General features: G+C 45.1%; 1 protein-coding gene across 2 annotated transcripts in view; it reads left to right on the top strand.

Annotated features, from left to right (window-relative positions):
- Positions 1-654: 654 nt before the first annotated feature.
- The window catches only part of CFAP99 (cilia and flagella associated protein 99), a 61,613-nt gene continuing 47,591 nt past the window's right edge, over positions 655-14,676 (top strand). Inside the window, exons 1-2 of one of the 2 annotated variants that reach the window (XM_069744871.1) lie at positions 655-739; positions 8,959-9,069. In XM_069744871.1, the coding sequence (XP_069600972.1) occupies positions 8,959-9,069 (111 nt within the window). In that variant the 5' untranslated portion in view covers positions 655-739. The remainder of the gene's footprint in view (positions 740-8,958; positions 9,070-14,676) is intronic. The other variant, XM_069744872.1, reaches the window with a different exon arrangement.

The raw sequence follows: 14,676 nt of genomic DNA, 5'->3' as shown, positions 1-14,676 counted from the left end.
CGCTGTCAGGACTCTGTGGTGCTGGGAGCTGGCGGGTGCGTTACCACAAGTAAGAGATTTCCGTACATGTCGTCACGTGCCGACTAGACGTGCACAGCCTTGCTCGACACTAGTGAATTGTGTGAGGCTGGACATGTCTAGTTGGAATGTGGCGTCCGCTCCCAGCGCCGGCGAATCTTGACAGCGTGCTGTGAGGACTCACAAGTCTGCAGTCTTATACAGTGACTGCAGACCTGAACCTGAAGACCTGGACAGGTGACTACAAACTAGAGCCCAACGTCTAGACAACCCCTTTAAAAGTGGGTGGTCTGCTTGCCTAAGTATCTAGTGAAACAGCCAATAACAAGGTAATTGATAAGTTACACATTTATATGATATCACATTTTTAATTCAAGCTACAAACTACATCTTCCTATTTTAAAACCAACTTTATTAACACCTAATTCGGCACAGACTAAACAAAGTTGGCAATCTAGAACCACGTGTTCCAATTTGCACCAATCACTATCCCCTATATTTTCCGGTTGCTAGGGCGGTGATCAAACATAAAGAGGGTAACCAGGCCGATTTGCTCTCTGGGAATAGTAGTTTTTCTCTTAGCAGAGCATCATTTTACAACGGCTGCGCTGTAAACTTTAGGACTACAATACCCAGAAGTCTTCGCGCTGCATTAGAAACTGCTGCTGATACTGTGTCGGACGGTTCCGAGCTCCTAAATAACCGGGGGATTTGGCAGAAGGTAGGTGACGGTCGCTGTAGACGTGGCTGCAGGCTCCTCATGCGCGGTCATCAGGTGCAGGGCTCACCAGGCCTACTTCTGGGAAAGCTGGATGAAAAACAGTATCACCATTACTGCACTTGTCACTCAGCTTTCCTATTACTCCTAAATCTGCATAAGAAGCACTGGATGGCTGCAGCTCTATGTGTTGATTTGCAGAGCAGAAAAACCTCATAAATGGAATTCTTGAACTTGATGAGGCTGGTGTATTTATTTTGAAAAAAAAAAGAAAATCCATCTGATAATGACGGTGTAATCCTCTTTGGAAAGTTCTGCCCCCTCCTCCGGCTCCAGATATTCAAATCCGAGCATTCATTATACCATGAAGATTATACAAGACATTCTAACATTGTTTTTTTTTTTTTCAGAGTAAATCCACCAGTCTCATCAGGTCTACGATCTTTTTAGCAGATTATGCAGTTTTTCTGTCCCAGTTGTCATTCAAAAAGAGTGATTCTTGGCAGAGCAATAATAAATATCCAGCATTCGCAGATATGGGATTTGGATTGTTGTCGGATTTGACGCAGAATCTGCCCTGAAATCCGTGTCATACCCGACAAGTGTGAACTTAGCCGTAGGAGGTGTTCACTCTGTGTTTTTACAACGTTTTATGAGTGGATCCACTTAAAAAAAAAAAAAAGCGCTAACAAAACATGTCTTCTATAGCATCTTCTGCTTGAAAAACGGACCTGCGGACAAAAGCCCCAGTGTGAATGTGCCCGATCTGCAGAAGAGGGGACGTTCTGTCCCCCTTAGAATGGAGCATCCATGCGCCTGTGCCCCCGCCGCCCCATTTATTGCATATGGAACTGTCGTGTGTCATGTTAGAGAATGAGCGAAGCATCCATCTTATGATAAAACTCCTCGTTCTGCCGAACAGCGGAGGTCCCAGCCGTGAGACCCCCCCAACTAGTGATGAGCGAGCCTGCTTGGATAAGGTGTTATCTGAGCATGCTCTGGTGGTACGTGCTCGAATAATATGCGCAAGTCCCCGCAGCCGCCTGATTGTTAGGCAATCCCGCGAGACGTGCAGCCACGGGGACTCGAACATATTATTCGAGCACATAGCACCCAAGCATGCTCAGATAACACCTCAACCCTAGCACGTTCACTCATCACTACCCCCAAATCAATCATGGACAGTTCTTACTTGTTTTTTTGCTGGACATTCCCTTTAACCGTCAGGTTTTAGGACTGAAGAAAAATGTCTGCACGTTGCGCGTTTATTCTTTTCTAAAAAAAAAAAAATTGACACTTAATGGACCCCATCGGACATTTTTCCGCTGTGTATAGTAAATATATACGTATATATTTATTTTAAATCTAAAAGAACAGAATGTTCATGTGACATGAACGTCAAAAGCACCCGCAGGCAACGAAAAGCCTCATCCTGTGCGTGTGAATGGGGTTCTGCAATAATAAAGGGGTACTCTCAAGTTTGAGAGTTATACACTATCCATGGGACAGGGAATAACATCACGATCAGAAGGGGGTCCGACCGCTGGGACCTCCACAGGTCCAGGGAAGCGGGGCATTGAAAGGACCGGTGGTCGATCATTGTGACATTTTCCAAATGTGTTTGATCTTCAGTTTCTGGTCATTATCTTTAACCCTTTAATGACATATGACATACAGGTACGTCATATGCTGCTCCCTCACTCTGAGCCGCCATTTTTCCCTGCAGATGATGGCTGAATTATTCAGCCATCATCTGCCTCTAATAAATTACCGTAACCCAATCGGTAAACGGTGGAGTAAGAAAGAGGATTGAAACAAAAAATAGCAACACAAGTGATTTTTTTTAAAAATTTTATTTATTTTTATTTATTTTTTATAAATTTCTGACTTTTTTTTTCACCATTTAATAAAAAAAAACAAAAAACTATTCACGCTTGGTATCTGTATAATCGCACTGACCGGGAGAATCATATCGCCGGGTCAGATTTACCGTACATACTGATAGGGAATTTAGATTGTGAGCCCCATCGGGGACAGTAATGATAATGTGTGCAAAATGTAAAGCGCTGCGGAATATGTTAGCGCTATATAAAAATAAAGATTATTATTATTATTATTACCGTAGAGTGAACATGGTAAATAAAATAAACCATTGTAGAATTGAGCTTTTTTTTTTAATCTCTATTTCGCCACACTTGGAATGTTTGTTTCCCCCTTTCGGGTACATCTCACGATAAAACGAATGGTTTCATTCAATAGTACAAATCGTCCCGCCAAAAACAAAAAAAATAACACAAAACAATAAGCCCTGATACGGCGAGTGATAAAAAAGGAGAAGGGGAGGGGAAAAAAAACAGCAAAGTGCAAAAAGAGACCACCGAAATATCAGCGCCTTCTGTAGAGAATTCGTTACAGGATGGGAAGACGATTCCCTGGCAGTGTAGAGCGGCGACAGACGGCGTGTGGGCAGCACGGGGGCGCACTGCACGGAGGAGAGGGCTCAGATGTCACCGTGGTTGTCTGATACAATAGAAATACACAAAACCAAACAGAGACGCCACAATGCCGGATAAAAGGGGTCAGGGGCGCAGCGGGCGGTCAGCCCATGTGCAACTATCAGTTCTACTAGTGATGAGCGAACGTGGTCGGATAAGGTGTTATCTCAGCATGCTCGGGTGCTAACTGAGTGTCTGTTCAACAGCTGCAACACATGTATATCTAGCAGCTGTTCGTTAGGCAATCCCTGTCGAGTAGCCACTAGACATGCAGCCTCGGGGACTCGGACATAGTTTTCGAGCACAGCGAAGACCCTTGGTTAGCTCCCGAGCATGCTCAGATAACAACTGATCCGACCATCACTAGTGCACATCTACCGGATCAGACTTGGTAACGCAACGCACGGCGCGGCTGCTACTCCTGCCCCTGGCGGCTTTCCACACATAGTCTCATCACTGAAGAAGAGATCCGGGTCTCCAGTTCCTCCGACTGGAGGAAGCAATCCTAATGCCGACTGGGTACCACACGGAGCGTGCAGGAGACAGCGCTAGAGATAAGCGCTGTCCCCTGCATCTGGTGCTGAAGCCGCCATTCATATCTTCTCTCCAGCGCTGGAAAGAAGATATGAAAAATCCTTTTTTTTTTTTTTTTTTTTCGTGTTTTAACTAAAGATCCTTGTCCCCACCCCCCTCCCACCCCCTGCGCGCCCGCTGGTAATAAAATACTCACCCGGCTCCTTCGCAGCGTCCTGTCCTCGCCGCACCTTCTCCTGTATGAGCGGTCACGTGGTGCCGCCCATTACAGTCATGAATATGCGGCTCCACCCCTATGGGGTGCAAAACACGTAAGGCTAAGTTCACGCCGGGCGTTTTTGCAGCGTTTTTTAAATGCAAATTTTCAGCTGCTTTTTTTTTTCAGTACCAGCAAAGTCTATGAGACTTCTGAAATTTCATGCACACATTGTTTTTTTTTTCTTTTTTTGTCGTCAGTATTTGTGCTTTGCTTGGTTTTTGCACGATGGAGGATGTCGCTTCTTTCAGGGGTTTGCCCCCATTAAAACATAAGTCAATTGGAAATCTCTAAACATCCCCCGGCGCCTTTCTGCGCATATTGGCAGCTTTTATGCTTCAAAACCTTCTTGCAGTTTCTTCATTATATTGCATGGAGTTTCAAAAAAAAAAAAAAAAAAAACTTCAGTAAAATGGCAGTAAGTGGATGGCTCAAAAAATGCTTAAAAGAAAATTGTCAGTGGTTGAAAAAAGTTAAAAGGAAGCGTTTAGGAAACTGCAAAAAAATGGTAAAAAGAGACGTTCTGGGTTACAAGACGCCAGAGAAAAGCAGCAAAATAACCCTACCGACCCTAAGAAGACAAAGTTTGGCAGTGACGGGGACCTTCAGCAGGACCCTCTCTACCATTAGCTCCCCACGATTGTGTCGCGAAGGAAGCAGTGCACATGCGCACCAGCAATCTGACAATTAAAGGCTCCGTTCCCACGATGAGTTTTTGATTATTTTTTTGACGCTGTGTATTTTTAAAAAAATGCAAGTAACCGATCTTAATGAGGGCAGAAAATCTGCAAGATCAAAAAACTCACCACAAGTTGTCAGAAATGGACAGCAAGAGAGATCAGAGCTCTGGTTGCTGCTGTTGGCACCTGTATTAGGCCGGTTTCACACATCAGTGGCTCCGGTACTTGTAGTGACAGTTTTCGCTCGTACCGGAGACACTGACACACGTAGACCCATTCAAATGAATGGATCTATGCACGTCAGCGGGTTTTCACGGACCGTGTGTCCGTGTGCAAAGCATGCAGACATGTCCGTTTTTACCCAGACATATGGCCCGCCAAAGGTCCTGCACATGCGCCCACTGAGAACAGTGTACACTGTAAGGGCAGTCTCACACGTCCAGATATTTCCGGTACCGGAAAAATCGGTACCGGAATTAACCGTGTCCGTGTGCCGGTGCGTTTTTGTGGCACACGTGCGGCACACGTGTGCCGCCCGTGTGCCCACTGGGTACCACACGCACCATGCCGGAGACAATGAGTAATGAATATGCGGCTCCACCCCTATGGGAGGTGGAGCAGCATAGTCATGATTGTAATCGGCGGCCCCACGTGACCGCTCATACAGTACAAGGTGCGGCCAGGACAGGACGCTGCGAGGGATCCGGAAGCTAGGTGAATATTTTAATCACAGCGGGGGGAGGGGGCGCACAGGGGGTGGGAGGGGGGTGGGGACCTGGATATTGATTTTACACACTAATATTCATATCTTCTCTACAGCAAACGTTGCTGCAGGGAAGATATGAATGGGGCTTCAGCACCTGTGGGGGGGACAGCGCTTACAGTAGCGCTGTCTCCTGCACGGCACACGGACTGCACACAGACAACGTCCGTGTGCGGTACGTGTTTTACACGGACCCATTGACTCTAATGGGTCCGTGTAATCCGTGCGCTCCCACGAACACTGACATGTCTCCGTGTTTGGCACACGGAGACACGGTCCGCAAAAAATCAATGACATCTGAAAAGATGCATTGATTTTAATGTGTCTACGTGTGTCAGTGGCTCCGGTATGTGAGGAAACTGTCACCTCACGTACTGGAGCCACTGACGTGTGAAACCGGCCTAAGGTGACATTAATCCGGCTTAGTAATGGAGAGGTATCAATAAGACACCTCTCCATTACTAATCTTATACTTGTTAAAGGGTTCATCAAACACACCACACAGTTGGAAAAAAGTATTTTAATGAATTAAAACAATATACACATTTTTTCCATCTTTACTAGTCTGCCATTCCAAGCGAAGCTCTCGGTCTCCTGGAAAAAAACTCAAAATAATAAACCAACAATATACCCATACCTGTCCAGCGTACAGTCAGTCCCACGCCGTAATTCATATCTAGGGGAATTTACAGTTTACAACCGGGAGCGCTGCTGATGCGACCGCTCCTGGTTGTAAACCACTGGGGAATGAATAAAGCGCTGGGAGCGGAGCTTCAGTGAGTAGTGGTGACATCACCGAAGCTGCGCTCCCTGGCGGCCTGAACTAAAATGAACTCTTCAGCGTGGGAAAATGCCAGCCCATGTTTTTCGGTTCGAATTCCCTAATGAAAAATTGTCCTTGGATATTCTCAGCAGGGATATTAGTGAGACAAAAGAAAACTGTGACATGTTCCACCAGATGGAGAATTTCTTGTTTCTGGATGATGGGCTTGTTCACATGTTGTGGTTTTTATGTTTATTTTTCCTCCATTTTTTTTTTGGGACAGGAAAAAAATGCAACGTTTTACAGTATGAGGTATGTGCACAGGCTCATCAGTCGGACACAAAAGGTGGATGGTAATAATTGCTTGTATTGTACGGCCCAGCCATCAATATAATAAATAGGGTGTTCACATAACGCTGTATGATCGGGCCACCAACCAGTATGAGTACGGACACAGAGGGCTATTAAGTGTATGTAGGGCGTGTGAACAGATGATTCTAAAGAAAATTTTGTATGTGTAAACTGATGATAATTGGATAAGTGAGGTCTAAATAAATTAGTTTTTAGACCACGCTGTTATGATACGGTGGTCTAGGAACAACATGGAACGAGCTCTGAAGGAAGTGGTAACTGTACTGACCGCAGTCCCTAAGCTCAACACAACACTAGAAGTAGCCGTGGAATGCTCCTAACTCTCCCTAGGCATCTCGTCACAGCCTAAGAGCTAACTACCCCTAAAGATAGAAGCAGGAAAGCTATCTTGCCTCAGAGAAAATCCCCCAAAGGATAGATTAGCCCCCCACAAATAATGACTGTGAGTGGAGAGGGAAAAGACATACACAGAATGAAACCAGGATGAGCACAGGAGGCCAGTCTAACTAAATAGATAGGACAGGATGGAATACTGTGCGGTCAGTATAAAACAATACAAAAATCCACGCAGAGTTTACAAAAAATCTCCACACCTGACTAAAGGTGTGGAGGGCAAATCTGCCTCCCAGAGCTTCCAGCAAGACAGAATTAATTCACACTGATAAGCTGGACAAACATAGAAAGCACAGAATGGATAAGTCCGCAATCTATGGACAGAAAAGGGCAAGCAAAAACTTAGCTTAGCTGAACTGGTCAGGATAACAGGGAACTCCAAAGAGATGTGAATCCAACCAGGAACCATTTACAAGTGGCACTGGCTGAAGATAGAACCAGACTTCAATAAACGAGCAGAAGAGACGATAAGTGGAGGCAGCTGATGACAGCTAACTCCAAGGAGCAGCCATACCACTAGAAACCACAAGAGGGAGCCCAAGAGCAGAACTCACAAAAGTGCCACTTACAACCACCGGAGGGAGCCCAAGAGCGGAATTCACAACACCACGCTTAATACTGTTGGTATTAGGGATTAAATGAAGGGTCCTGGGTAAAGCATTCCAGAGAATTGGAGCAGCACGTGAATACTTTTGGAAACGAGGACTGGCGGTTCTAATAATTGAGAGTTTTAGTTGTAAGTCGTTGTCAGAACTGAGGCACAGGTAGGGTGGTAGACTGAGACAATAGAAGAGATGTAGGGTGGTGCTGAGCCGTGGAGCAATTTGTGGGTGAGAGTGATAAGTTTATATTAAACTCTGTAGCGGATGAGCAACCAGTGCAACGACTGGCACAGGGTAGAGGCGTCGATGTACCAGTTGGAAAGGATTATGATCCTGGCCTCTGCATTCAGAATTAGAGATTAGCAAACCCGAACAGTAAAGTGTTAATGCACAGACTCCGAATACGGACTTCTCCAGAAAGTCCATGTTACTGCTGAGGTTTGGCACCCCGAACATTGGCTGTTTCCCACACCGGCAGTTCTGATTGGCGGTAAGATCATTACCGCTGGTGAGAGAGCTGCGGTTCAACTTCCCACAATTTCAGAAGAAAGTGTGAGCGAGCAGTTGTGACCGGCGGTAAAAAGGTTACTGACCGTCACAGGCGTCGGCTGATGAGAGAGTACTACTCTCATCAGCCTACCCCTGCTGTTGCTGATAACAGCGAGACCTGGCATAGCTGATGGGAGTTTTCATCAGCCGACGCTATAGATAAATAAATAAAATGATGTGGGGTCTCTTCTATCTTTGTTAACCAGCGCAGGCAAAACTGACAGCTGTGGGCTGCAACCCTCAGCTGTCAGCTTTATCATGGCTGGTTATTAAGAATAGAGGGGTCCCAGGCCATCTTTTTTTATTATTTAAGTACATAATGTAAAAAAAACAGAGGTCAACATGTGGGTAGGGCTGTGGCCGGGGCTTTATGTGGTGCTCTGCTTACATGTTCATCAGTATGGGATTATAACAGGTCACTGATCCCGTAGTGACCTGCCCCCTATTTTACATACTGTGTATCTTATTGTTTTGAAATATTTTATTTAGTGATATAAATTTCTTTTAGAAAAAAAAAATTCTTTCTCAAAATGTCCCTGGCCGCACCTGCACAGTAGCATAATTTGGAACATGATGTTACTGCGCAGGCGCCACCACGGGCGCCATTTTGCTAAAAGAAACCTACGGCGCCTGCGTAGTAGCATGTGTCTGTAAATAATAGTGATATAATAAATGCAATTATGTTATTACAATACAAAGTGCAAAGACGTTATAGTAAAGTGTAACGTATCACGCGGAAAAAGTTAGACGGGTAATCGCACATTTCAGCGTCCTGACATCATAGCGGTTTTCATGTCGGACTTGTTTGGTTACAGATGACTCATTATGGAAGATGCATCACCCTGATAATCCAGCTCCATAACAAGTATAATCCGGAGGATCGGAGTCTGGAGCACTTCCTAGAAGAATCTATGGAGGACTTTCAGGTATAGGCCTCATACGCACACATGCTATTGGGGAGACCTCTCAGTTTGTAGATCTCCGGGGCGCTGCCGAAGCATTCCTAGGAAAGCAGAGATTCCGGAAAGCTTCCTGCGGATGCTCCGCGGGGGGAGGGATTAAGAAATGACGTCACTTTGGCTCATAGGTTGTCACAGAATTAAAAATCATCTGTTCTAAGGGACAGAAATTGGGAACTGGAGCACCCCCTCCCCGACTCTGCTTAATTAGGTAATTAATGGACTTCCTCATCAGCCCATTGAAATAAATCCAACCTATCAATCATCTGATACTCCGCTCTGTGTAATCTGAGAGGAGCGCCCCCTTAGGGCCACAACTCTATGCAATTTGAATACATTTATATTGAATGTGTCATCAGAAAATGACCTATTGTTTAACATGTTTGATACTGTTTTGTCACTATTGTTACTACTGTATTAACAGAAAGAGACAGAAATCTTGTAATTTTCACATTGGCCACTAGGTTTATACTAGTCCTCTTATTCCTGTTTGGTACAGATGACTTTCTAGAAGTCTCAGTATCATCACATACATGATTTCAATGACAGATATCAGCTCTGTACATAGCAGGAAAAACAGGATCCACTGATCTTCAGAGCACAGCTCTCTACCATGGCTGAAGACTTTTCTGTAGTTTCATTATTATCACAAACAGGAAAGATAACATCTCTATATACAGTAGATAACACAGGATCCACCATTCACAATAGGTGGTCACAGCTCACCTCCTCCTCCTCCTGTACAGTGACTGATAACATCTCTATATACAGTAGATAACACAGGATCCACCATTCACAATAGGTGGTCACAGCTCACCTCCTCCTCCTGTACAATGACTGATAACACCTCTATATACAGTAGATAACACAGGATCCACCATTCACAATAGGGGATGTCACAGCTCACCTCCTCCTCCTGTACAATGACTGATAACAGTTCTATATACAGTAGATAACACAGGATCCACCATTCACAATAGGGGATGTCACAGCTCACCTCCTCCTCCTGTACAATGACTGTTAACACCTCTATAACCAGTAGATAACACAGGATCCACCATACACAATAGGTGATGTCACAGCTCACCTCCTCCTCCTCCTCCTGTACAATGACTGATAACACCTCTATATACAGTAGATAACACAGGATCCACCATTCAGAATAGGTGATGTCACAGCTCAACTTCTCCTCCTGTATAATGACTGATAACACCTCTATATACAGTAGGTAACACAGGATCCACCATTCACAATAGGTGATGTCACAGCTCATCTTCTCCTCCTGTATAATGACTGATAACACCTCTATATACAGTAGGTAACACAGGATCCACCATTCACAATAGGTGATGTCACAGCTCACCTCCTCCTCCTGTACAATGACTGTTAACACCTCTATAACCAGTAGATAACACAGGATCCACCATACACAATAGGTGTTGTCACAGCTCACCTCCTCCTCCTCCTCCTGTACAATGACTGATAACACCTCTATATACAGTAGATAACACAGGATCCACCATTCACAATAGGGGATGTCACAGCTCACCTCCTCCTCCTCCTGTACAATGACTGATAGCACCTCTATATACAGTAGATAACACACGTAAAGACGGGGAGTATCGTACCACAAGAGCTTACACTTACTTATGATAGTAAAGCTTGGCACGCAAGAAAAATGTGATTCAATCCACAGACAAAAGCATAACGTTTTGGCCAAATCATTGACCTTCATCAGATTATTGTTATAGCACCATTTATTCCATGGTGCTTTATACTGTATGTGAGGAGGGGTGTACATAAAAACAAGTACAATAATCATGAAGAATAGAAGTCACCGACTGATACAGGAGGAGAGAGGACCCTGCCCGCGAGGGCTCACAGTCTACAAGGGATGGGTGATGATAAATTAGGTGAGGGTAGAGCTGTTTGTGCCGCAGTTTCGTAGTGTGAGGGTTACGGCAGGTCGTAGGCTTGTCAGGGAGGTAGGTCTTCAGGTTCCTTCAGATGTCAATTGGTGCATTTGGTCTGTAGTTTATAATAATGTAGGTCTGTAGTTTATAATAATAATAATATAATAATTTTATTTATATAGCGCCAACATATTCCACAGCACTTTACAATTAAAGCCAATATAACAAATGAGCCCTGGTAAATAAAATTTGGATATTTTTGGAAGCTGGATTTTCTCTTTTCCTGTTTGCTCCATAATAAAAGAGCCCTGGTATTTTGGGGCATATCATCATATTTCCTGGTTTTACAGGAAGGCTCAGGCTGCAGAACGCTGCCTGAGTATTCAGGTAGTTGGCACCCATATCTGGTCAAAGGAAAAAGCAATTAATTCTTAGATTGTGAGCGGTGCTATACAAACCATTGGACTTTCTATGGGTGCTATACACCGCTCTGATTGAGGATAAGACGGGCCTCCTGTGACCCTTTTTCGGGACCCTCGACTCCTGCCAGGAACGCAGCATGAGAGTAGATCCATCCAGCGCCCACCAGTCGTGCGTCTCTCCGTATACGCTGTGGTGTGTAGGGGGTCCGACCTCCGTGCTCAGCATGATCTGGTTTCCAGCAATCTAACAACTGTCAGAGCGGGAGAAATGTCCTAATTGCTCCTGCGAGACGTCTTAATCATTTTACAGAAGGTTTTTGTATGTCTGCCAGCGGTGGAGTGACATTCATAATGAGTCATTTAATTGCGCACTTGAAGCCTGCGCGCTCGTCTCACTTACCGCGAGCTCCACACAAGGAGATCTGATATTAGAATGTCAAACAGATGTAATTTGGAATCATAAATCTGTCGCCGGCAAATCCAGAAATGTAATTGAAATCCCGACGAACATCTGAATCATTCGCTGCCTCCAAACAAAAAACTCAGTATTTCTGCGTTGGATGTCAAAGCTTTAATCCACGTTTCAAGAAGTGAGTAATGTGCTGGACGTACGACGTGGCACCAGTGATTGCCGTGGAATCTCCATCCCGCTGTGGTCCGTGCAGATTTCTATCACCGCCAATCGCCAATATCACTAGTCGATCAATTACACCGGCCGATGCAAATTACTCCCCTGTATACACAGACTCGAGAGAGGGAACAGCTAACTATCCGCCAGTGTAAAAGGGTCTTAAAGGGATTGTCCAACAGTTCTTTCATGCACCCCTTCCTTTCCCGCTGGCCGCAATATTGTCTTGAATTTGATTAGATTTCCTCCGTAGTACACGCCTGTGCAATGCAATCTTGCCTTGCGCACACGCAGTATGCTTTGCCCAACTGCGGGCAAAGCCGAAAAGCATTAGTGCGCATGCGCCGGCGCACTATGTCCCGGAAGTATTTCGCTGTGTTTCGGGATATAGTGCGCCGGCGAAACCTAATCAAATTCAAGACAATATTGCGGCCAGCGGGAAAGGAAGGGGTGCATGAAAGAACAGAAAACGCCGCCCATCGGACCGTAAACAGAGCCCGCCAAATTCAGGTGACAGGTTCCCTTTAAGATAGAAGAGGTGATAACTTGCTGATCTGATTGCTGGACCCGGCCACACCGATTGGCAGCATTTTTATCCCCTGATGTGAAACTTTTATCCCTTTTAGCAAAGACTGCCGGAAAAAGCTGAAATGAATGGAGCAATGGTTGATCGTGTGCTCTGCCGCTCCATCCAGCGCTCGGCCGATCTTCGGGATTCCTATTAGAATGAATGGAGAGGCAGTACGCATGATCAAGCTCCGCTGCATTCAGGGCCCCAGTTCTTAGGATCGTGGGGGCCAACCCTTAACTATCGAAAAGTTATCCCCTATTGTGTGGATAAGAAATAACTTTCAAAACTTGAGAACATCCTTAATGCTTCAGACCAGCAAACTGCCCGAACTTCTGCTTTTATATAGGTCACACTTGCTGATGAACCATTAATCAGGAGCATTTGATTAGCAGCATCGGGCTTGTAATTACCCTCTAAATTCCTATGGAACCAGTAAGGGGGTACTTACTTTTTTTTGGTAAATATAGAATGCTATAATTTGTCGTGTTGTTCTCCCTCCGAGGATGCAGTTACTTTATTTTAAGACTTTTTTTTTTTTAATGGGGCGTTTAGTCAGTTCTAAAAGGTTTTAGTGAAGAAGAAAAAAACTGTTTATTTGCTTTGTCATTAATAATATGTCCTCGTGCGTCTTGTCATAAATGCTGCAGAACCGGCCGGCCAACTCCAGGGAATTATTTGCCGTGAAATCACAAAGACGTGTATGTGCAGAGGTTTCCCGGTTGACCTCACTGACTGTTTCCACAGATGATGCTAGTCAGCACTTGGTGACATTTTACAGCTCAATCATCCTGGCCTGTGAATAGAATGACAGAACGTGAAGTGAAGACTGACACAAGGTTTTTCACACTTTATGCACTAAACTTAATTGAACTGGCGTGTGTCTCTTAAGGAATATGGTGCTTCTTGTACTCCGTCAAGACTGGCGTAGCACGAGCGTGTGTGAGGGCAGTCACGAAGAATCGGCCCCATGATCAGACCACCACAAATTTATATATTGTGAAGTAGGCTATTAGTAGCTCAATAATAAAATAGTGAAGACCCCTTTATATTGTTACTTTAGGCACACCCTTTATGATTGCGGAATAAGAGATTCATACTATACAGTATATATATATACACATATCCTGTTGAGACTAGTGTACTTACTATGAAAATCCATGTCATAATGGCTGTATAATCCTAATATCACTATGAGCATTTTATGAGTCCAGCTAAAGCATAACAGAACTCATGAGTCCACGTGTGTTCAGTCTTCACCCACAGCGGCCTGTCAGATGCAGCTTGTACTGAGCAGTGTGATGTCTCAACAGTAGGTAGGAGGGACACCTAAATGTTATTCAGGTGGAGATTCAGCAGCAGGGAGGAGGGGCACTGAGGAGCTGTCAACCAGGCCTGATTCTTGGAGATTCAGCAGTAGCAGGGAGGAGGGACACTGAGGAGATGTCAACGAGGCCTGATTCTTGGAGATTTAGCAGTAGCAGCAGGGAGGAGGGACACTGAGGAGATGTCAACGAGGCCTGATTCTTGGAGATTCAGCAGTAGCAGGGAGGAGGGACACTGAGGAGATGTCAACCAGGCCTGATTCTTGGAGATTCAGCAGTAGCAGCAGGGAGTAGGGGCACTGAGGAGATGACAACAGGCCTGATTCTTGGAGATTCAGCAATAGGAGGAGGCGCACCTAGGAGCTGTCAATCAGGCCTGATTCTTGGAGATTCAGCAGTAGCAGCAGGGAGGAGGGACACTGAGAAGCTGTCAACCAGGCCTGATTCTTGGAGATTCAGCAGTAGCAGCAGGGAGTAGGGGCACTGAGGAGATGACAACAGGCCTGATTCTTGGAGATTCAGCAATAGGAGGAGGCGCACCTAGGAGCTGTCAATCAGGCCTGATTCTTGGAGATTCAGCAGTAGCAGCAGGGAGAAGGGGCACTGAGGAGATGTCAACCAGGCTTGATTCTTGGAGATTCAGCAGTAGCAGCAGGGAGGAGGAACACTGAGGAGATGTCAACCAGACCTGATTCTTGGAGATTTAGTAGTAGCAGCA

The sequence above is a fragment of the Ranitomeya imitator genome, chromosome 1 (genome assembly GCF_032444005.1).
Source record: "Ranitomeya imitator isolate aRanImi1 chromosome 1, aRanImi1.pri, whole genome shotgun sequence".
NCBI lineage: Eukaryota > Metazoa > Chordata > Amphibia > Anura > Dendrobatidae > Ranitomeya > Ranitomeya imitator.
Note: the sequence above shows the minus strand (reverse complement) of the source record. Positions and strands in the feature narration are given on the sequence as shown.